Source organism: Mytilus edulis, chromosome 6 (genome assembly GCF_963676685.1).
Source record: "Mytilus edulis chromosome 6, xbMytEdul2.2, whole genome shotgun sequence".
NCBI classification, from domain to species: Eukaryota; Metazoa; Mollusca; class Bivalvia; order Mytilida; family Mytilidae; genus Mytilus; species Mytilus edulis.
The window spans coordinates 72,433,206-72,458,849 of record NC_092349.1 but is presented as its reverse complement, the minus strand read 5'-3'; the positions used below and the strand labels follow the sequence as shown (position 1 = coordinate 72,458,849).

At 32.0% G+C, this 25,644-nt stretch overlaps 2 protein-coding genes across 2 annotated transcripts; one reads left to right on the top strand and one right to left on the bottom strand.

The window, feature by feature from the left end:
* Positions 1-1,235: 1,235 nt before the first annotated feature.
* Positions 1,236-3,910, bottom strand: LOC139526801 (beta-1,3-galactosyltransferase brn-like). Its single transcript, XM_071321956.1, has 2 exons — positions 3,782-3,910; positions 1,236-2,498 (listed from the first exon to the last, which is right to left on the bottom strand). Exon 2 carries the CDS (start codon positions 2,455-2,457, stop codon positions 1,423-1,425), a length of 1,035 nt encoding a protein of 344 aa, XP_071178057.1. The 5' UTR covers positions 2,458-2,498; positions 3,782-3,910; the 3' UTR covers positions 1,236-1,422.
* A 6,542-nt stretch (positions 3,911-10,452) lies between these two features.
* On the top strand, positions 10,453-25,385 carry LOC139528353 (nuclear speckle splicing regulatory protein 1-like). The gene is made up of 8 exons (XM_071324298.1): positions 10,453-10,564; positions 16,302-16,377; positions 18,357-18,425; positions 19,510-19,647; positions 21,607-21,814; positions 22,729-22,909; positions 24,014-24,055; positions 24,831-25,385. The coding sequence occupies exons 1-8, from the start codon at positions 10,530-10,532 to the stop codon at positions 25,369-25,371; spliced, it is 1,290 nt and encodes a 429-aa protein (XP_071180399.1). The 5' UTR covers positions 10,453-10,529; the 3' UTR covers positions 25,372-25,385.
* The last annotated feature ends 259 nt before the right edge of the window (positions 25,386-25,644 follow it).

Sequence of the window (25,644 nt, the reverse complement as noted above, 5' to 3'; positions counted from 1 at the left end):
TATACCTTGTTTTTTTTTAACATTTTACATAGTAAACATTTCGATGTTGACAATAGCGAGACAATATACTGTTTATATTGTATACCAAGCCTATACATTAGTGTTTATATCTTTCACATCGTAGACATTGTGTTTATATTGTATACCAAGCCTATACATGTACATTAGTGTTTATATGTTTCACCTCGTAGACATTGTGTTTATATTGTATACCAAGCCTATACATTAGTGTTTATATCTTTCACATGGTAGACATTGTGTTTATATTGTATACCAAGCCTATAAATTAGTGAGTATATCGTTCACTTCGTAAGCATTGTGTTTATATTGTATACCAAGTCAATGCATTTGTGTTTCACATTGTTCACATTGTATACCTCAGATGCTTACAATTGAGTGTCAACATCGTTGATATTGTATACAAAGTCAATACCTTTGTGTTTATATCGCTCACATCGTCAACATCGTGATGTGAACAGTGTATGGCTACTACATTGTATACATTCCGATGATAACCAGCTGAACAATATATAACAGTTCTTGTAATTGCAAAGTTGTTTTGTACAGTATCTTATCTATACATTGATATTTTTCAGTTGTCTTTTTATGTTGTAATGTTTTACTGCTGTTACAGGTAAGGGTGAATGTTGTGCCTATTAAAACGTTTAAGCCTGCTTCATTTGTATGTCAGGAGCCTATTGTTCAGTCGGTGTCGTTTAGTTGTTGATGTGGTTCATAGTCTTTTCTATTTTCACGGATTTATATATATTTGACCATTGGTTTTCCTGTTTGAATTGTTTTACACTAGTGTTTTTGGGTCACGTTATAGCTAGCTGTTCGATGTGAACCAAAGCTATTATACTCTGACCATTATTGTTTAACTTTTCATACATTGGGACATGGATGGGGGGTTGTCTCATTGACACTCATACCAGATATTATTGTTAATATAGTATACATCGCGATGATGATAATACCGTGACAATTTAGGCAAAAATTAAAAAGACAGACATCAGGGTTGCGTTCAATATCGTAGCGGCTACACAAGGCTACTTACATTTATGACTATTGAACGTGAAGCTAGCCTATAGTTTCCACATATATATTGATAGTAGCTACGTAGCAGCTACATAACCGCTACGTAGCTGCTACGATATTGAACACGACCATGATAAGCAGTATGAATAACAATCAAAACACGATCATTCAAAAAATAAATTATTGTCATGAAACATATTTAGTCTACAATTATAGAGAGCGGATACTGGTATCGTTCAAGACCAACAGAGATCTAGACTCTTTAGAGCCTCTAATTTCACATGCACATGGGTGACTCTTTTGAAGGGACATCTGAAAGTCCATTTCCGACTGACAATTAATAAGTCAATTTTAACCTCAATATAACGTTGACTTCTACACAAATCAACGTCTGGCTGACTGGTTACAATGCAAATTGTTTACTGTTTTGAATTTCAACCATGCTTCGTATAAATACTCTGTACTATTATAACTATGACATGATATTATAAAGTTGAAGTCCGTTCTCCTTAAATTAGAGTTGACGAATCTTTCATCGTGGAATATCTTTATACCTAATTTCTGTGCAACCAGTGATACATAAACATCGTCGAGAAATATTGTTTTCATATAAGGAAAAGCAATTCTTAATTTTCGTGCTACATTTATCTGCGTAAGAACAGATCCACCTGAAAGAAACGGCGGTAAAATAGGTGGCTGATATTCTTCCTCTGATATATACCATTTTCTATACCTTGAGGATTTAGATCTCACCGGGTTTTGTGGATTACACTGCTTATGTCCAAACATTACGTCTTTGCCGTCCAATTTTTTCTCACGGGCGAATTGTAACAGGTTTGGTATGACTACAAAATAATCGTCGTCAACAAAAAAGACAAACTGACTATTTGAACAGTTCGATATAACCCAATCATATGCCATCAAGGTTTTATATATATTATTCTTGTATTCGTCAGTAAATGAACCTTGAACTATATCCTTGTGTTCAGCATATTCGATCCTTGCATGTTCAGTTAACTCGGCAGAATATCCGAGAAGGAAGACAACTCTTACATTTTCCCCATGACATTTTCCCCATGTGGCGCGAATCGCTTGTCTTTGGTCAAAATGTCCAATGTAAGACTTAACCAATATTATCAATTCGGTATAAGATGCACATTTCACATTGCATATTGTGTTATATTGATTGTATATATGATTTATTGGTTGGATAGTGGTCGTACCGTTATTCTTTAGTTCATTTAAAAAATCTTTCACATTGTTTAGAGGATAATTAAAATGACAGTCATAACAACGCTGCTGTTCAGCTGGTTGCTGGTTCGTATGTAAACAAATCAGTACAAATGTAATGATGAAAACAACTTGGGTTATAGTTCTTTTGCTCTTGTTAAGTTTGTTTCTGTATGAAATAGAAATCATTACTATCCTGTTCCTCTTCTCTTTGTTTTTAACTACTCCACCTACAAAAAAAACCCAAATATTTATTTATTACGACTGCTGACAAGATAAATACGTGATAGTTAGGCCTATGTGGATTATATTGACCGATGACGAAGTCTTTTATTCACATATTTCACTTGTGAATAGAGTATTATTGAAATGGACTTCAATGTTGAAGACCGTACTTTAACCTATAAGGTTTACTTTTACAAATGATGACTTGGGTGGAGAATTGTATCATTGAGACTCATACCACATATTCTTATATATATTCAAAGTTCTTTTTGTGTATCTTACATTGTATTTTGCAAGATTATTAATATTGACCGTCAACATATGTACAAGGTTATTACTCAAAATATCCGCACAACAATGTTAAATTTGCAAATTAGCGGAACCAATTTATTTTATCTTTCCGGGTCCAACGCCCTAGATCACTCAGCCTCCTAGACAGAACTAAAAATTGAGCTTTCGGTGGACTAGTGTTTCTTTGTCACTAGAATCTAGAGTTGGAACACATTACATGATATATTAAGCATGAAGATGGAACTAATTGGAGATTAGCTTAATTATCTATCGTAAAGAATCGTAAGATGTACGGCTGAAAACACATATTATATTAATAATTACTCTAGATCTTGATATCAGCACAACAATGTTGCAAAGGAGTAGGTCCGGTAAGGGCCGATTCTGGCCCCAAATTTCAAGATCAAGTGACGAAAATTTTTCGACACTTTATAAACACTTAAGTGTCTATTTCAGTTGATTCAATTATTTTATGTGAAAGATTGTAACTGATTTAGTCATGAAAATGCTCCGATTTAAGCTTAAATATGACAAATCTATCAAATATGCCAAAAAATGTCACTTTTCAAATGGTTTTTGTCAAAAATGAAAGTGGCCGCATCCATGTTCATCCTGAACCTTTATATATTTTATGTATTATCATCAAATACAACTTACATTTCAATATTAACAATGAACACAAATGCGGCCACTTTGATTTAAGACGGAAACCGTCTAAAAAATAACTAAAATGCTAAAATTGTGAAGATTTCAGAAATTAAGCATGACTTAATGATGCTAGTACCCGATATATATGTATTCTTTTGTCAAAAACAGCCCATATTTATGTAACAGAAGCATTCTACTCTTAAATAAATAACTAAAAGTTAATATTTAAACAATTATGTAAAACTGCTATATTTTGGAGCCAAAAAAGGGTCTTACTGGACCTACTCCTTTTATTCTTCTCTCGACGGGATTCGAACTCATGCTATTGAGATATATATCGTTACTTTACCATATGTACTGTGTCCAGCGCTCTAGACCACAACACCACCTAGACTGAACAAAAATTTCAACTTTCGATGGCGAAAGTAATTATTTAATAAGTACGTCTAAACAAATGACAACTCTACGATAACTCTGTAAATATAGAAACATAAATTCCGTATACTGGAAAACAAAAATAAGACTTCATGCACATAGAATACATAATTTTTTGAATCACGTGGCCATAATAACCAATGAAAGAAGAATACTATTCCAGATATTTACAGATATTTAGAACTCAGTACTTATGGTCATAACATCCAAATTATATATAAACTACCACTATTTTTTATTTAATAAAAAAAAAATAAAAAAAAATACATGGATTTAGACTAGTACCAGTACAGTTTAAATCTTATAAATAGGTTATGTAAAATAAGCTAGTCATATATAACAGGCTTACATTTTACTACGCCAAACGCGCATTTTGTCTACAAAAAACTCATCATTGATGCTCAAATCTGATAAGTTAAGTATGACAAATAAAGGACAACATTGAAGAGCATTTTGGGTCCACATTCCGAAATATTTTGCCAAGTACAGAACAATAGTATCTTATCTTGTGATAAAAAAATCCATATCGCTGGAAAATATTTGACATCTTGTAAACAGTTGATTAATAATCATGATAATATGATTTCATGTCATCACTTTTCTCCTAACTACTGGACTGTTACTACTTTCGAGGATAAAACATCCGCAAGCAGTAGCATCGACCTAGTGGTTGTAAATAACTCATCATATATACCAGGATTATAATTGTTTACAACATTTTCACGACAAAAAATTAAAAAGAAAAGTCAACCAATCCTCTCGGTCATTTCAGCATTCTTGTTAATCTTAGATTGTTGATCATGTTTCTTGGTAGAGTTTCTCAGTACCTGTCTAATATCTTGTTCGAGATAATAGACAAAGTAAATTGAAAGGTAGTCAAAATTCTCATGAAAAGACAATAACAATAACAGAAGGTCAAATTAAATAAGAACCGAAATTTATGTTTTTGACCATGATGGTAATAATTTTTTACTTCCTTTGAAATAAATTACCAGATACCAAAAAGGAAGTTCATTCCAAGTTTTTCTGAAACTTGTTTCAGTTGATAAAATTAATGCACGCCAAAAGACAAAAAATCACATGGCCTGCATGCAAGAAGACAAGTCATATTGAAACACTGGAAAATATCTCGAATTCGACATAAGTGGTATTCTCAGTACCAGAACCAGAAAAAAAGAGGCCTTTTGATGATGAAATAATAAATTCTGTCAACATAAGCAGCAGTTTACCAACTTCACCTGTATAAAAGATATATATTTCCTTATTCATCGGGTATTCAAGAGCTTCCAGCTACAAATCAGACGTAACAACAAGAATGTGTCCATAGTACACGTATGCCCTATCCGCACTATCATTTTCTATGTTCAGTGAACCGTGAAAATGGGGTAAAATCTCTTATTGGGCATTACAATTAGAAAGATCATGTCATAGGGAACATGAGTACTAAGTTTCAAGTTGATTGGACTTCAACTTCATCAAATCCTACCTCGATCAAAAACTACCTCGACCAAAAACTTTAACCTGAAGCGGGACAGACGGACGGATGAACTGACGAACAAACGGACAGACGCACAGACCAGAAAACATAATGCCCATAAATGGGACATAAAAAGTTGATGAACCAGAGGTGTGCAATGGAACTTCTCGTCCATTCTTATAAAAAAAAGTGAATCGGCAGATATCAATATCTTGTTGTGTAATATTCCGTATCAACTTCAAAAATAATAAAATTATTGTCTTGATACTCTAGGTTCTGATGTTGTTTATCATCTTAACTACGTGTTATAGTGATATTTTATTTGCTTTTTTTTAACCGTTTACGTTTATTCAAATTTTAGTAAATAATATCCTTTTGGGGTTGCTCGGATTTTATAAATCCCGTCACTGTGTTGTGCTATGGCCATGTTTAGTATTCTTTATTTTCTTATGTCCTTTGTCTTAAGAGTGTCTCCACGCATTTTGTTTGTTTGTTCCCATAGTTGTTTGTTTTATAGTAATTAAGATAACATCAAAATGTTATCTGCATAGCTCCAACTTTTTACATGTTTACTTATCATGTCAATATAATAGAATTTTATTCAACTGTCGTGCAAGTGGGAGGTTTAGCTAGCTATAATATTAAAACAAGATTTACTCACCATCTTCTACATAAGGAAATGTATTTACAAAATCAGGAATATAACAGAAGTTTTCCATTAGCTTGATGTGTTTGAGCTTTGGATTTGCCACTTGGTAATAATATGGACTTTTCGATTTGAATTTTTCTTGGAATTTGGTATTTTTGTTATTCTATTGTTTTCTATTATATCTAGTTTATGTTTTTGTTAGACAGGGATGTCGATGTAAGGGAATATATGCAACTGTCATACGAGTGAGAGGTTAAGCTATTTATAAAACCAGGTTTAATCCACCATTTTCTAAAGAAGAAAAATGCCTGTACCAAATCGGGAATTTGACAGTTATTTTCAATTCGTTTGATGTGTTTGACCTTTTTTCTATGCCATTCCCTTTTGAATTTTCCTTGGAGTTCGGTATTTTTTTTTATTTAATTTTTGGTGAGACAGGAAACAAAATTCAAAAACAAGACGGACTGTTTGCGACATTTGTCATTTCGGCAATAACTCCTGTAAAAAGTCATCTGACTGTTTTGAAATAAATCCACAGAAGGTATATTTTTCAACATTCTGGTCCATTCTTGTGCTATCAGATTAGCGGTTTTCAAGATGAAAGATAAAACCTTAATTTAACCTCATTTATTTTATTTCTAGCCATGTAGGCAATGTTTGTTTTCCAGTGGGATCGTCGGACACAGTTAAGAACTCCCTACCCAAATAAGCGTGTGGCTAAGTTTGGTTAAATTTGAGTTTCAGAGGAGAAGATTTTTGTAAAAGTTAGCTGAGACGATGAACGCCAGATGAGGATTTAAGCTCACTCAGCGGTATACTACTATTATCTTTATTTATTCAGTCCTTTTGAAAAGATGAGATAAACACAAACGAAACTCAGTATGAATTCCTACTATCTATCAATAGTGTGATCAAATTTATGTTAACTTAGGGATTTCAACAATTAAGAAAATACATACCGTATAGACAGCTATTAAAAGTTCCTTCCTGACATGAAAAAATGTGAAATACCTGAACGAGAAAATCAACGACTTGATTTATGAGAAACATAAAACGAAAATCAAACATGAATAAGTGGTTTATACCTTAAAACCTGTATTGAAGTTGACAAGCAACTCTATAAACTTGTCAAATTTCAAAACACTCAAACATTGAAAGATAGTTTTTATTAGTTTAAGACATTGCACCATAAAAACAACATGTGCATTGATTAACCTATAGGATTACTTTTTTTCCAGAAGTTATTTATTTGTACCCTGCATGCGACCATTTTAGTATACATGTACAAATACAGGTATTAAAACATATAAAATTGAGCAATAAACTATATCTCGCCTCATGTATGTGAAGTCAGCGGCCGGTTCGTTATCGTATTTCGATATTCAATATTTAACGGGCTGCTTATAATCTGTTCAAAATTATTTTTTTTCGATATAATATTAAAAGCATGATAATCATAGCTAAAAGGAGTTACAAACCTGTTTGTTCAGTCAGGGACTTTCTATACTAAATGTTTAGTATATGAATTTCCTGGTGCAGCTTTCATTGTTATTCAACAAAAATATGTATCTACTGTGACATACTTGGGTTTCTTATTTCATTAAAAAATATCTTTTTTGTGTAAAAAAAGAAAATTGTTATCTAGGATTGGTATGAATAATTTGTGAGATAATCAGTGGTTTTTTTAATGTATACTTCTCATATTTACCTTTTGTGAGACAGTGTTTGTTTGATCAAGCTTAAAAGGAGTTTCATTTCATCCTACTATGAAGCAGATATGTACTGATTTGCATAAAAACAAATATATATATATATATATATATATAAAAATTACTGTTCTAGGCCATCAACTTATAAATTGATAGAACTATTTCCTGGTGAAAACACAAAACGACTTTGTAACTTGTGAAATATATACTTTTCTCTTTAAGATAAGGAAACGGTTCAACTTTATTCTAGTACGACATACGTTTTTAGCTTGTCTCATCACTTTGCGTCCGGCATCCGGTGTCGTCGTCGTCGTCGTCGTCGTCCTTCGTCGTTAACTTTTACAAAAATCTTCTCCTCTGAAACTAATTGGCCAAATTAAACCAAACTTGGCCACAATCATAATATTTACAATGATGCGTTAACTAAACAGACACAATAAATAAAATAGTCAAAATATGGGTAGTAGTGACTTGCTCCAGCTGAAAAGGTTACCAATTAGCATTTCGGAAGCTGTCAAACGATTTCAAGACCCCCTTAAAGCTGATGACGTTTTCTTTAATTTTGATATGATTTGTCCCTATATAATACAACACACTGTAAAAATATTATTTAGAAAGCGCAGGTGGGATTTTTTGAAATTCTCATTTATTGTCTAAAAGAAATGCACCACGGAATAACTGTCTTCTCAGACCAGATAACCTTATTCGCATTTGTCACAACTTTTGGAATTTGGGTCCTCAATGCTCTTCAACTTTATAATTGCTTGGCTTTGTAACTTTTTTTTATATCTGACCGTCACTGATAAGTTTTGTGTGGTATCTAATTATATGCAGACAACATCCAACGGCAACCACGTTATTATAGTATTATGGCTTGTAACACGCTCATACAAATGTGTCGGGGTTAATTGGACATATTTTTGAGGATTCATGCCGCTAACGTTGTTTTCAAATATGCATTGATAGTAAAATAAGGGATTTAATAAGTATAGACACATTCATAAAAAAAAATATGAGACAAACTTAGTCGACAAGTTGATTATGTGGTATAAAAATAGGAAATTTCATATTCAGTTTATACCTTCTTTTTATAATCTAAACTATGTACCCAACGCCTGTGATAGTTAGATAGAGATAAGATAAATGTATGTCTACATATATGTTCATGTTTGATCTTAAATAGATAGCTAAGAATGAACACATATTTTATCATCAAAATAAAGACAATGTATGAATAAAGATTTCTTGTTTTTGCGTCGTATACACAGTTTTATTGCACATAACTGTTTTATATACTGTTTCGATGAAAACAATATATGTCGTTAACGGTTAAGCAACAAATAACAGATTTAACTTATCCATCCGTTTACACGTCCTTTATTCCTTTCATTTTTACTTCTATTCCAATTCCTTGCTAAATTAAATATAGAAAAAAGGGCAATTAAACTCAATTTCGTGAACTTTTAACGTTACACTTTGTACTCGAGGGAAAATGTATTTATAAAGATTCGATAGGTTGTTCATTTTACTATAAATTCGTTGTAATTTTCAAGAGCTGTTTGCGTTACTTTTCTTTGTCGATCTTCCTAAATATTGAGCGTCGTCTGTGTTACTCTTTCCTATATCGATTTTTCTGAATATTCGTTTGTTTGTACTATTTACTCTATCGATCTTAATGAATATTGAGCGTCGACTATGGTACTCCTTTCTCTATCGATCTTTCTGAATATTGATCGATGTATGCAGTGCAAGTTTCTTTATCGATCTTACTGAATATTGAGCGTTGTCTGTTGTACTCTTTTGTCTATCGATCTCTCTGAATATTGAGCGTCGTATGTGGTGCTAGTTTCTCTATCGATCCTATTGAATATTGAGCGTTGTATGTGGTACTATTTGAGTTGGTTGTCGTCTGGGTTTGTACACTATCACTGCAAGAGCTATGTACAAGGCAAGTAAAGACACGAGTACTCCGATCGAAAGACCTGAAAACCAGAAACATAAAATTATTTTCAAGCTGATTGGTTAAATAAAAAAATTTCTTCTTTTTTGTCTTACGACATCAATAGTCTCTTTTTTTCTTCCTTACATACATTTATATATAAATGTAAACAAATAATTAATATAATATCATCAAATAAGTAAACCATAACTATAGTAATAATTAAGATGTTCCGTCTTGCTTATCATGTTCCACTAGCTTGCCGGAGTCTGGTACATTTACAATCATGGTTTTTCAGTGAATGAATTTGGTTAAACTATTGTGGACTTTGTTGGCTTACATAAGTTTGATAGAACACTGTACAAGTACACGAAATGGCAAAATATGATCACATATAAAAATTCAAATTTGCAAAAAATAAATCAGCAGCCTGTTCAAGTGATGGTAATAAACGAAACACATATGATAGAACATAGCAACCTGAATAACAGGTAAACCAGCACCACATAAGAGCAAACTGGAAAGATCATTTATAAAGGAATTGACCAAGCAGATCGACACGAAGCACTCACTAAAAAAAGCAAGCTCGCCCGCCGAAAAACCCCCCACAAAATATCGATCTATTTAGAGTATTCGCAGTTATTGGTAATCATAAGTAAGTAAAAGCCAATTACAAATATCCAATAAGTCATGGTCCAAAAATACTGACTTTAGTGTGTCCCTGATAAAACTCACCAAGTTGTTGATTCTTTAAAACACTAATTTGATTTCCTAATTCAGACATTGTATAATCTCTCTTTTAGTCGGGATACGCCCCCTTTCTTCGGAACATATCTGACTTTATCAATAGATGCTTTTATCCGAGGAAAACGTAAACAAATCGTGGGAATGGCAGATCAAGAAATTGGAAAGAAAGGAAAAACGTTAGTCTGAGCTTCATGTCACAATTATCGGCAATTTTATTATACAGTGTAACAATTAACATACACCTCCCTTTGTTTAAAGCAAAACAATGATTATTATGATATGAAATAGGTAATAATTCAGCAAATGTCCCCCTTTTTCCTTTTTTATGATGTGAGCTCGTGGTTAAGACCGATGACCACAGTGCTGAAGGTCCCAAGGTCGATCCTCACTCGAGTTGCTAAAAATATAAGAACATCACAGGGGTGATTTTCGTCCTCGCCCACACATCTCTGGTACCTAGACCGTACAGTTTAAACTAGAATGGGTACTCTATGGGGGTCTTGTTTGCACTGTGCTTAAACGGCTGTGGATAAGTTACCCACAGCCCAAGATGGAGCCGCCTTGCGTCGGTTAGATACTTTTCTTCTATAGAATAACAATACCACGAATGCATCAATTAAACAACTAAATTTAAAAGTTGTATTAATCGTTTAGGGAAACCCCTAAACTGGAAAGGTGATTAAATTCTACAAAATAAACGATCGCATCACGATTTTAAAAAACACTTAGGCTGTCCGTAACTTCAAAACAACTTGTCCGTAACTTTTTTCATCATACCAACAGAGATGTCCGTAACTTTCAAAGAATCGACATTCGCGGATGTAATGTTTAAACTGATGATATAGATTGCATCGAATACATATTCACAAAACGAAGTAGATGTCTAGTATGATATAATTCATTGTATCGATGGAAGACAAAATTGGGAAAAATATGAAAAAAATCACGATAAATCCGCAAAACTCGGGTCTCATTTTGTATATCGTCGGGGTACCCGAATCGCCTAGATGGAGGGTTGTTTCCGATCATAGCAGATAAACTGTTGAAACATCATTGTTCGTTTTCATTTTTGAACAAGTAGACTACACAAGTATTTTTTACACATACATGTAGCATGTATACACTTACTGATTTTCTGCCAGCAACGACAAGGGTAGAATCCGGGATTTTGGAGGGGAACCCAAATTGCCCAGGCATGCAGTGGATAGACTATACCAGACTTAAGTGCACACACTTTTTTCGTCTTTTTGAAATAGCCAAAAACACTTTTCTCTCATCCCCACAAAAACAAATCCCATCAGCATTGACAGTAAAATAAAAGGGGTGTCAATCTGGACACACTGGGACGTTGCGCACAATGATATTGCAGCACCCTGGCCAAGATTTACAGTAAATGGGAAAACTTAAAAAAAGGACATTTTGTATAAATGAATAAACCTAGCTTCACAGCTAGCTGCATATTTCATTTGTATGCAAGTTGCATTAAATCTCATTAAACTGAATAAAACTAAAAGACACAATTAATAGGTAAAAGTCAGTGACAATAAAAGGAAAAGAGCAGTCAACATAGTGTAACAATTCGACATAGTATATAAAAATATAAATAACTACGTAGGACAACAGGGTAATTTAATAGTCTAACAACCCCTGATAACATACAAAGAGAGAAAAAAAACATACTAGGAAACATATTCAAAAAATCATAACACTATAACTAACTGGTGAGATGTATAAATACTGAGCCGCGTCAAAGAGTATTCATCAAAATACACATAGAAAGAAACAGAGGTGAAGGTAAACCGCAAACATACATTATGATTAAACTCAAAACATTAAAGAGTATGGAAAAGCCTTGGTCTGACAAGCGAAAAACATCGATAAGACGCACATCAGTAAATAAAAGTTCAAACCATAACCAGGATGGAGTACGACAAACCCCACATAAAACTTCTGTGGTGTTAGTATGATGCGTTAATAAAATCACATTTGGTGGTGAATGAGTAGTATAAATGGCCGCGAAGGATTCAAATAATGATGTTAATTGTCTTCTAATTGTTGAAATTATAATTCTTAAAATTTTAAATCAAAAGTTACCCACATCTAAAAATAAAGTTACGGACAGTCTGTTAGTTTCGATCAAAAAGTTACGGACATCTTATGCATTTTTAAAGCAATTGCTTTTATGCCGTCGCGTATGGCCATCTTTGTGACCCAGATCAGAGACTCCGCCCAGATCAAGCCATAGTATTTTGTTAAACAGGCTCCTGGTCAGTCATTCTTTAACACCTATGTATATGTTTTCTAATGCAATACATAGCTTGAAACTTTAAAAAAAAGTTAGTGGATTTAAGAAGTTTCAGAATATGTTCTTGTAGATGTATTTTTGTATTTAAAGGGTCAACCGTTTGACTATCAAATAACATAGAAGTCCGAGTGAAAAAAAGTACATTTTTATAAATGCGATTCCGTTTTCCGCCGTTCGTACGATGTTTCAACAAAATATGGATTCATTTCAGTTGTTGATTTAGTATTGAAAATTTAACTGAATTATTTCCTAATAAATACGGTTTTTTATGTTTAATTTGTGTTTCTTTAAGAGGTCAGGTGCTCTTGTTCATTCATAAAATTATCGTTCATTCATACATTTATCGTAAAATCAAAATCACTACACAGGTTAATGCGTAGTGTCAAATTATTACCTGTAATCTAAAAATAGACAAACTTTATTTGCGCAAATAATTTAGCGGAACGAAAACCTTGTTGAAAACACATAACAATAAGTTCGTTTTCCTTTTCTGTCAAAACTCCGTAATATTTATCGATCACCTTACTAATGAAATGGACCCTTCCAAACGTAGTAGATGCCAAGTCGGTCCAGATGAAGAGATATTTACAATTTGGAATTTTCTAGTTTATTGATACATAGATTGAAAAAAAGTACGTCTTTTTAAATATCATGATCAAAACTGGGTTTGCATAACAAATGTCAGATGAAACCATTATCCTCGTCTTTTCAGTGAACAAGTCTACTACGTTTGTTGACACTCGAGGGTCCACCGTGTTAGCAATTTTATTTCACATGTTTTCGAAATATTGAAGATCATTTCTCGCAATGTTTCCTGAAAATTGATAAATATCAAAGCAACGTAGAGCTGTTTGTTCTTGTTCGTATAATAAAATTGAGAATGGAAATGGGGAATTTGTCAAAGAGACAACAACCCGACCATAGAAAAACATACAACAGCAGAATTAAGGTCACCAACAGGTCTTCAATGCAGCGAAAAATTCCCGCACCCGGAGGCGTCCTTCAGCTGGCCCCTATACAATATATATACTAGTTAAGTGATAACGATTTAATGTCATGTTTGTCTGTGATGACCCCCCTTTTCGGGATTGCATGAGAATTGTAGTTATCTCGTACCCACATGCACTTGTTTCTATCCATAGGAAGGTCGACTATCCATATAAAACTATTTATATGGATAATCGACCTTCCTATGGATAGAAACAAGTGCCTGTGCTCGTACCGCATCAGAAGGACACATATCAAGTTTTAAAAATGATGACAAAGTAACATTATGAAAATATTTTTATTAAGCTGAAATATACATTTATTCTTTACATGTTTATGTCTTGTAAGATATTTTATTTCTTTCCCGTTTTTTAACATTTGCATCTGGAAAGTTGAAATGTTTTAACTTAATCATTTGTGTTAATGGTTAAATATAAATTAATAATGAAAATTGTTAAAATTAAATCAATAAAGGAAATTATTGCCAATGAAGTTACAAACACTACCAGGGGATAATCCATGATGATTTCTTTTTGAGTTATATGTTTCAGCACATGTATATTTGACCCCAACTTTAGCCTGGTAAAGGTGTTGTCTCCTTGTGAAATATAAAACATATTAAAAATGACTTTCTGCTAAAGTCTTTTATTTATATAAAGTTAAAACCTTCTTACTTTTAACTAGACAACACTCATGTCAGGTTTAATTCTTGTATATATGTGGATGAAAAATAAAAGTCCCCAAACATTAACATGGCAGCAATTGCTTTTACAGCCTTTAAGGCTTTGATTTAAAGTTGACCTTGCGCTTTAGTGAACTCTATATTAACAAATTTATGGTAATTGTTAGTCATTTCTTTATTCAATAATCCTATAAATATTTACATTCTGCATGAAAAACATCGCAAAAGGTACATTTTGTATGAATTAAATATCAACGAGTTTAGAGTTGGCCATCTTGGGCTGTGGGTAACTTAAGTTACCCACAGCCGTTTAAGCACAGTGGTTTGGTTAAAGTTGCTCCGGACTTGAAGATGAATCTGACTTTTCTGTTGATATTTTTTCTGTTTTTCTGTTCCTGTGGATCAGCCCAGTTGATCCCTCCGATAAATTCTGCTTCCTCCAACATAATAACAGATTCTGCTAGGTGCCCTTACATGTACATGTACACGTGCCTTACACTCAACTTTAATGTCAAGACCACATTTTAAAGAGTAAAGATTTTTATATAAAGTTAGGTTGCATAAATACATAATAACAAGGAAGCTTGAAGGAACATGAGCTTTCAAGACACTGGTTACTTAGATGATGCAATGTGTACAGCATGCACCATGTTTTATCTTTGATCTTGTATACTGTACATGTATGTAAATAGACATTACTAGCGCCTACGTAACGCCTAAGTATTAAGTACTCATTATTGAGTTTAACTACTATATATATCAATATGATCAAAGAAAAAGAAGAGAAGCTCTTTCACAGACTTAGTGATGTCCATAATTAATATTGCCTTTAAAAACATTGTAATTTTTCTGTCCATTTTCATGCATCTGTAAGCACATGTAAGTTTTCATAACTTGAAGAAAATAAAGGAGTTGAAAAAAGATTTTGAATTATCATGATTATTGGGCTGTTTTGTTTTAATTATTTAAAAGTGGCTATATAGAGTGCAAAAAGGTAATATTATGAATTTGAAACATCTCTGGCTTGTTGGTAGGCATGTTTTGTATGCTATTATTGTATGAAGTTTATTAGACCAATTTTTATCATCTTTCATTTTTTCTTTTGAGACTTGGACCACACATTACAGATATATATTTTGGGGGGTAAAAAATACCAGTTGCAATATTTAGACATCTTTTGAGACTTGGACCACACATTACAGATATATATTTTGGGGGGTAAAAAATACCAGTTGCAATTTTTAGACATCTAAAATATGACAAAATGTTAAAAGAACTGATTAGGGAGTTTATTTTGGTCTTAGGGTTCATGGAAGCACCATACATGTACTTTGTATATGGCTACAAAACTTAACCCAAAGAATTTAATTTTCTGGTAAATTTGATGTTAAGACAAGATTTTATTTTCATTTTCATGTGGAAATTTTATAAATGTATAATGCTGTTGCATATTTCTTCCTGTGTCTTTTTTCTGGGGATTACTACAGTTAAAGTGATCTAAATTAATATAAATTTTCGATTACGTCCTTTGTTTTTCAAGAAAACTACAGTGATCACCTCATTTCATTAATCAAATGTTTGTCAAAACCAAGAGGTACAAAATTTACAATACCTGCACATTATCATAAATGATCCATTTCCTGTTAGAATACATGAGGAGTGACACTTCAAAGTTCAAACATTGGCACACATTTGACTTTCACCACAAAACATATTTTGTACATGTTCATCAGTTCTGTAAATGTATTCACCTACCCTTGTCCAATGCTCATCAGTTTTGTAAATGTATTCACCTACCATTGTCCAATGCTCATCAATTCTGTAAATGTATTCACCTACCCTTGTCCAATGCTCATCAGTTTTGTAAATGTATTCACCTACCCTTGTCCAATGCTCAGTTTAGTTAAATATACTTTATGAGCTGTTCACTATTTTGTAGGTATGGCCTATTGTTGCCAAAGAAAGGACAAACCAAGGTCAAGGTTAAAAGTGTATTCGGTGATGACAGTGATGATGTGAGTAATAATTTGATGTCAGTGCATATTTGTTTTATTAAATAAGACATACTGCTATAAAAGCTTAACTTGGCCTAATTTTAAATGAAATTTTAACTTTTTCATTTATGTCATTAAAAAGCAGTAGTTCATGAATCATGAATGACTTCACAGTGAATGTATTAACACAAGTAAAGACAATATAATACTACTTACTTATCCTCTCTGTTCCCATGTTGGACATGACAATTCATTATAACTTTACTACAGGGTATATTTATTATGAAGTTATGCACATGATAGAACCAACAAAAAAATAACTATTATTTTATTTTTATGAACAATATCTATGAGGAATATATTTGCAAATATTTCCAATACATGTAATTCCTATAAGGTTGATTCAAAGTTCAAGATAACTTCATCTTGCAGCATGCAATTTATCAGAAATCAAATTAAATGAGTGTAAATCTTTTCTTTATTCATGTTATTTATTTATAATTTAATTTTGGATGTAACACGTCTTCTGATTGGCTGACATTGTTATGTTTATCAGCTGATAGACATAATTTTGTCATGTGACCTTGACGTCATCATGTTTTTTTATGGTTTACTCCGGTTTAAAATTGAATTTAGAATTTAAATATAAGAAATGACTGTAATATTTTTTCTGTCTATTCGAAATAACATTAAAAATGTGGTGCACACTTTAAATATCCCGCTGCATGGGTTATTTAGTGTGCACCACATTTTTAACCGGATTTTTGTGACAAAAATGTCGGTTATTGATTTGGGGATGTATGGCGGGCGGTCGGGCGGGCGGCAATCAAATGTTGTCCGTGCAGGAGTTATGGTTCTTGAAAGATTGAAAAATGAAGTTTCCAGTCGTGTCCGTGCATTTACGCATGAATTGTTCTACCAAAGCTTCCCAAATTTTAATATGTTGTTACTGATGACAAAATGTAGGTCAAGTTCAAAAATGACGATTTTGACTTTTACCGTTCAGGAGTTATGGTTCTTGAAAGATTGAAAAATGGAGTTTCCAGTTGTGTCCGTGCATTTACACATGAACTGTTCTACCAAAGCTTCCCAAATTTTGATATGTTGTTACTGATGACAAAATAGAGGTCAAGTTAAATAATGACGATTTTGACTTTTACCGTTCAGGAGTTATGGTTCTTGAAAGATTGAAAAATGGTGTTTCCAGTCGTGTCCGTGCATTTTCTCATGAACCATTCAACCAAAGCTTTTGAAATTTTTATATGTTGTTACTGATGACAAAATAGAGGTCAAGTTCAATAATGACGATTTTGACTTTTACCGTTCAGGCGTTATGGTTCCTGAAAGATTGTAAAATGGTGTTTCCATTCACGTTGTTGCATTTACTCATGAACCATTCAATCTAAGCTTTTCAAATTTTAATATGTTGATACTGATGACAAAATGGAGGTCAAATTTGATATTGACAATTTTCACTTTCACCATTCATCAGTAATGGTTCTTGTGATATTGCCAGGACACAAATAAATATTAATAAATCCGGTTTGCTGTCGTTGTGACAGCCTCTTGTTTATGTTATTTTTTACATAGACAGAAACAAATTACAGTCATTCCTTAAAGAAAATAGAGTAATCTTGGTAATATTTTGATGAATTAACATATGAATTATTATAAACCCTATTTTGTATTGGACTAAACAGATTTGGCTTATTATAATGTGCTTGTTCACAAGGTACATGCAACTGTCTGCAGGAAAATTTCAGCTTACAAGCACCTAATTCACTTTCAATCAATCTGTCTTTAATCTTTTTCCTAAGTGCTGATTGCTTAGCATATAAACAGTTAATACCATTTTCCAAATCATTAGTTTGGTTCAGTAGTGAAAAAAACATTCAGGATGACAGTCATGGCACTGCCAGGTGAAACAATACTTGAAATAAAATACATGTAGTTTTACAATTTAAACATTGCAACACCAATATCAATTTTAATTATTTCAGGAGAGTGCACATGATGCTATTAACACTTCAATAAAAAATGCAGCACAGAAATCTAAAATTAAAAGACAGGTTAGTATTTATCTCATAAAGTATTATTATTTCCTTCTGTATGCTCAGCCTGGCTCTGATAGTGACTTTTATTTTACGGAAATCAAATTTTAACCAAGATAATTTGAAGTTAGAAAAAAAGCTTTGTTACTTACTTCTATCGTCTTTCCTAATTTGATGCATACAAATAACAGTTTGTAAATCTTAATAAGGTATTAAAGATATAACTTTGGTTTTGCTTTAAGCCAGTTGTATCCCAAAATAATTTTATTACCATAAAAATTTATTATATAAATTTATTTTATGACTTGAAAGATCTGAGCATCCAAAAAAAATAAAATTGGCCAAAAACTTGAAAACAGCCATTTTTGCCTAGTGTGTGATTAATATGAGGCAGGCATCACCTGTAAATGGGGACGAAGTCTGTATGAATTATTTTTTTGTAACTTAAATATTTGTTTAAAAAAAAAGAAACGGAAATACCGTAACGTTTCCGATTTTGGTTCTGTTGTTAGGGATTTAGTTGTGACGTTATTTAAATTATGACGTCATATGCAATGTAAACAAAGAAACGCTATCATCAGGTAACGTTTTTTCATATCAAGGAATTATTAAAAATGAAATTGGTATTGTGCGTTCCTTCCTATTTTGTACTTGACTGATAAATATATATTTTACTCAAAGTTTCATACAAACGAGACCGGAAAAAGGAAGTACATTGTACATTTCTGCGCAGGTATGGGATTTCAAAACACGACAAAAAAAATTTGAACGATTTTGAGTTCATTATAGTACAATCAAAAATTCGGGAAATTTTCCCGTATTTTTTTTTTATTGAATTTTCTACTGTTATTGGGGACTCCGTCCCCATATAAAAGGACCAACCAAGCATTAACAAAGTTTTGTCAAAATGTCTTTTAAAAAACATGCCAACCATAACAAACAACTTCATCAAATGTTTAATTCATTTCCATATATTTAGAATATTTCATTGCATGAATAATGTAATTAATAATTGTTATTAACATTAAAAAAACAACCATTTAAAAACAAATGTATTGTTTACAAAGGGAGCTTACTCATCTGTATGCATGTCATTTTTCAGACTCAACTAGAAATAGACAGAGCTCTAGAAGCTGATCCAACAGTATATGAATATGATAGTATATATGATTCTATGCAGGAGAAAAAGGCTCAGCAGGTGGCAGCAGTCAGTAGTGATAAAGCCAATGTTGAGAAAAAGGTATTGCACACACTGTTCAATGTCAACATCTAAAATGTATGTGATAGTAGTTATATATTAATCACTGTAAATTCAGAAATGGTCTTATTACATAGATATAAGAAGATATGGTATGAGTGCCAATAAGACAACTCTCCATCCAAGTCACAATTTGTAAAAGAAAACCACTTTAGGTCAAAGAATGGTCTTAAACAGGGAGTTTTGGCTCACACTGAACAGCAAGCTATAAATGGCCCCAAAAGTGACTAGTGTAAAACCATGTATTCAAAGTTGCATTTATTGATGCTTTTTTGACAAATTAACAAAAATGTGAGTTTTGTTATTTTGATTTAAGGAAAAAGCTTCATATATCATGTATATATATATGTATCAAATATCAGAATACTTGTTCTCATTATTGAAATACTCACGAAGTCGCATTTTTGGCTTAAATACAAACCTCACACTAATTTCTAAAGGAGTAAGTTCGGTAAGGGCCATATTTGGCCCCAATTATAAAGTTTATAGTTACAAGACAATAAATGCTTTAAGTTGCCTTAAAGACATGTGAGAAAGTTAAACAGAACTGTTTTTGTCCAAGTTTCAATTCTAACACGTTGATTTTTATATCCCAAAAAGGTCAAGATAAGGGATTTTTGTGAAATTTGACAAAAACAGCTGGATTTCAACCAAAAAAAGGACCAGGAAACATAGAGCGCAGGCGTCGACAAGCTTAATATTCAAATAAGACATGTGAAATGTCTTCACAAACATTATTTTAAAAGATCTTTGTTGTCGACGTATGCGCTCTATGTTTCCTGTCCAATAATCTATGGAAATTTACCCATTTTCATTGATTTTTGTGTGAAAAATCAATATGAGTACAACTTGTGACGTCATAATGAAACGCAGAAACGTGAAATGTTCAATAAAATGGCTTATATCCTATCTAGTCAATGTATTAGCTACAATTTATCGTGATATTGGTAAATAAATCTGAATTTGAAATTTACGCTAAAAAAAGGGGCCATTTTAGGACCTTATCGAACAGACTCCTTTCAAGAATGAAATGTTTTGTTTCAACTTCCAAAACTCTGAAAGAGATTTTATTTGTATTTTACATTTTTCATTTTTGATTGATTGATTGTTGGTTGCTTTTTGAATTAATACTCAAAAGTTGTAACAAAATTGTCAACAGAAACAGTTATTATGATTAAGTAATTGACAAAGGCCTAACACAAATATATATATATATATATAACTCGTCTAAACATCAACCCAACAATGTTAGATCTGTAAATTTGCTTACATAATTTTTGTTCTTCCCTCGCTGGGATTCGAACCCATGCTACTGATATTACGTGACACCAAATCGCCTGCACTGTATCGATATCCGGTGCGCTAGACCACACGACTACCTTGGCTTCACAATAATAAAGCTTTCGGTGGCTGTGTGTTACCTTTCTTCGTCAGTTTTAATCTAGCGTCGTAATACAGTACATGATATATAAGGCATGGAGATATCATATAAACAAAAGAAAACAAGAGAGGAAATTATTTATTTCAGTTATCATTGTTTTAAAACACATACATTTGCCATTATGCAGAAAAAAATCCAAAATACATTTACTCACCAATCACAACAAGGATGGGTCTTCACATTCATTGAATTTATAAACCTATATATATTTTATATCCATCGATCTGGTTTGACTGTAAGCCATAAGACTATTGAGATAAAAAAAAAACATTGTATCAACCATAGGTCAGTTCTAATTCATCTAAAATCAATTTTGTAGTGAACTTGCATGAAAAATTTGCCACCTGTGTTAAGCAACCAACAATCAATTCATCTATAATCAATCTGATAATTCTTACAAAATCTGTTCATTAATAGTATTGCCACTTTTATAATTTGTATCTATTCATGACAAATGATAATTTTCAAATAATCTTTTAGTTATTTTCTTTTATAAAAAGTCTAAATACATAGGTGGACTATTGAAAGCATCAGAAGTAAGAAAAAGGGAGTTTGAAAGACAACAAGAAAGAAAGGTACAGAAGGAAAGAGAGACAGAAGGGGATGAATTTGCAGAAAAGGAAGTGTTTGTGACAGGTGCATATCGTCAAAAGATGCAAGAAATGCAGGAAGCTGAGGAAAAAGAAAGGCAACAGGCTCAACTTGAAGGTATTGAGTTTAAATAATGATTCAATCACTTTATAACAGTCTTTTAAAAAGCTTGTTATTTTAGAATAGAGTAACGAGCATCCTTAAAGTGTGATGTTTTGATTAACAATTGAACAATAAAAAATTAAACATATGCAATATTTAAAATAATCAATACCCAGCCAAACAAATTGATTAAAGAGACACTGTAAAAATATATTAGGAAGTTGTATATTAACATACATGTACTAGTGTCCATTTAAATCACATTGAACTGTTTTATCAAAATATTCTTTTTATGCCCCAACTACAATAGTAGAGGTGCATTATGTTTTCTGGTCTGTGCCTCCGTTCATCCTTCCGTTTGTCCCGTTTCAGGTTAAAGTTTTTGGTCAAGGTAGTTTTTGATGAAGTTGACGTCCAATCAACTTGAAAATTAGTACACATGTTCCCCAAAATATCATCTTTCCAATTTAAATACCAAATTAAAGTTTTGACCCCAATTTCACGGTCCACTGAACATAGAAAATGATAGTGGGAAGTTCAGATTTAAGTTTTGTTCAAGGTAGTTTTTGATGAAGTTGAAGTCGCATCAACTTGAAACTTAGTACACATACTCCCTATAATAAGATCTTTCTTATTTTAATTCCAAATTAAAGATTTGACCCCTTTTTCATGGTCCACTGAACATGGAAAATTATACTGCGAGTGGGGCATTGGTGTACTATGAACACATTCTTGTTTTAATACTGACTAAAAAAACTTCTAAGATTGACAATAGGTTGTAAATATAGCATTCACATAAGAGCTATTCCATTAAAATGTATGTGGAAGGGTAGGAAGGTAAGTTTAATTATTAAATGTGGGTTTCTGATCAGGTGATAAGATATTGTGTAAAATATCATTAAATTTATAAAATTTGTATGTGATTGTAGCCATGTTAGATGTCAAGAAGCAAAACGATATGACTGGTTTCTATAGATACCTGCTGAATGAGAAAACTGGGGAAAATATCAAAACAGAAAATGAAAAGCCAGAGGTATCTGTTAAAACAGATGAAGAAAAAACTTCTGAAAAACCTGACGGCAGCGAAAGTCCAGCTAATAGTTTACCAATGTATGTTAAGAATTTGTAGAAAGATTTGGTTCATCTGTCTCATATTTAAAAAAAACAATTTTATCAGGTAGTTTAGCATGATGTCGAAAACAGATCATCTTAAAACTTAGTAGGCTATTTTATCATAATATAACATAAGACATTGTGGTATTATTGCCAATGAGACAACTCTCCACCAATGATGTGTTTATTGGAGTTAATATTTACCAACTTAGGGTTTTTGTCAATATTTTATGCAACTTTGCTGTGTAAAATCTGTTTCAAAACATTTGTTAACATTAATTTCATAAATATCAATTCAATGATATCCAAATTTAAGAAGAAGATGTGGTGTGATTGCTAAAGAAAGACACAGCACTCTACAAGAGACCAAATTACACAGTATACATTTCAATTGTTAATTTCAATTTGAAATCGATTGTTAATAAGTTTAAGAAAAAAGTTATGCATATTATATAAAGTAACATAACAAACAAACAAAAAACTCTGAGGAAAATTTAAATCTAAAATTCATTTAATACGCCAATTGCAGAGTGAAAAGCTCAAATACATCAAGGAATGGGTAAAATAGGTCATATTTCTGACTTGGTAAAGGCATATTATTTTGAGAAAATATGGGATTAAACTTGGTTCTATAGCTAGCTAAACCTCTAACTTGTATGAAAATCACATAAAATTCCATTATATTGACAACAATATGTGAATAAAACTTCACAGATATAATGGGTAAAAAAGTAAAAAATAGGGGTAAAGCATTCAATGCAATATATTGTAGTCAAATAATAAATTGATGAACAATATTGCAAAAATTCATTTCACAACATGATACCTTGGTATGCTATTAAGTCATCAGAGAAAACTGATATACTCAATGAGAGACATATTTTATTAAATATATAGTACACTTATGAAATGCATCAGGTAATCTTGTGCTTAACATGTTAAATGACAGATGAATATTTTTAGAAGTTGACAGATATGAAGCACTGACAATTTCTAAATTATAATAATGTTAAGACATTTTTACATTTCAAACTTGTTTCCGCCTCTTGGTATTGGTATTTTTCACTTGCTAACTTTTTTATTATTTTCTTTTTATTTCAGAATAAAGAAAGAACAGATAACACAGAGAGAAAACAAAGAAAGGTACTTGACATACTGCACACACATCTTTAATTCGTTCCATACCTTGTTAAATATCTTAGTTTGACATCTAAATATCTTGTCTGGGTTGTTGGTTTGCTGTCTTGAAATATAACCCACATCACCTTTCAATCAATTTCTTTTCTTTTTTATCTTGAATTAAAACTCAACAGAAGGAATTACTATACACCAACTAATGCAATTTATTTTCACGATTTTTGCAAATAGAAAAATAATACACAAAAAAATTGTCTCCAATACCGTATGTAAAACTCAGATATTTCCTTATTGAACTTCACCAAGTAAATTAGAAAATCACACAATTTATAGCCATGAAGTGAACAAGATAGGGCAATAAGTTGGCATACAGTAGATTTATGTTTTACTTAGATGTCACAAAAAACATTTATGTCAATATTATAGTTTGTTGGGAATAAAAAAAAGCATAACTGACAATCTATTTGTTTGCATGGATTAAATTGATTATTTGGAGAAAATTAGAATAGAAAACTGATATACACTACTTATAGGAAATAATCAGTCAAATTGTTTATCTTTTAGTTTGACCATCTGTTTATGTGTTCATCTTGCTGGAACTCAATCTCATAAACCTCTGAATGACTTGCAATGATACAGAATATCTAGTGGTTGCTGATTTTTTTTTATTAAGTTTCCCTTCACCAATTTATAGACATGTCAACAAAGTTCAGGCTATTTATTGTATAAAAAACTGATAAAAAAATCTAATATAAATTTATTTATTTATGTATGATTCCAGGAAGCAATACAGACAGAGAAAGTCATCATCTTCATCATCATCAAGGTCTTCATCAAGGTCAAGGTCACCAGAAAACAGAAAAAGGTCATCACCAAGACAACAGAAAAAAGCAAGTGTGAATTCCTCAGATGAAAGTGAAGATGACAAGAAAACAAAACTTAGCTCAAAAGAGAAAGACAATTCTTCAGGAAAGGATTCAATTTCTAAAAAACAAAAAGACTCATCAGAAAATGATAAAAATAGATCTGACAAAACTACTCAAAATAGGAAAGATAAAAGAAAACAAAGAACAAGGTCATCATCCGGGTCAAGTTCAAGTGATGATGATGGTCCTAGTGCAGCAAAAAAGGATAAGAATGAGGAGAAAGAGGAAGTGAAGAAAGAAACAAAAATTGATAAAGAATTGACAATAGAGGAAATAAAAGCTAGATATGCTAGGAGAACAACAAAGGACATGATTGAATCTGCAAGAGAGAGATACTTCCTACGAAAGATTGAAAGAGACCAAACAAAACCTTATATATTTAGGAGTGATGAATAAATCATTGAAATGTATTCAGTCATTGTCATTGTGCTCTTTAAAAGTGTTCATTTGCAAGATGAAAAACATTGGCTGCCTCACAAATAAAAAGACCTTATCCTTATTTTCATTGTTCATTGCTCAGTATTCAGTTTTCATGGTTTATATGTGATTCTGCAATTCTATAGCAATAGTTAAGTTTTAGAATTACTATGGCAATAGGTCAACTTTATGTCTGTGCATGCTCTCATTTTTATGATTTATTGGTTTATGTTCAATTTTTGTGAAGACTTT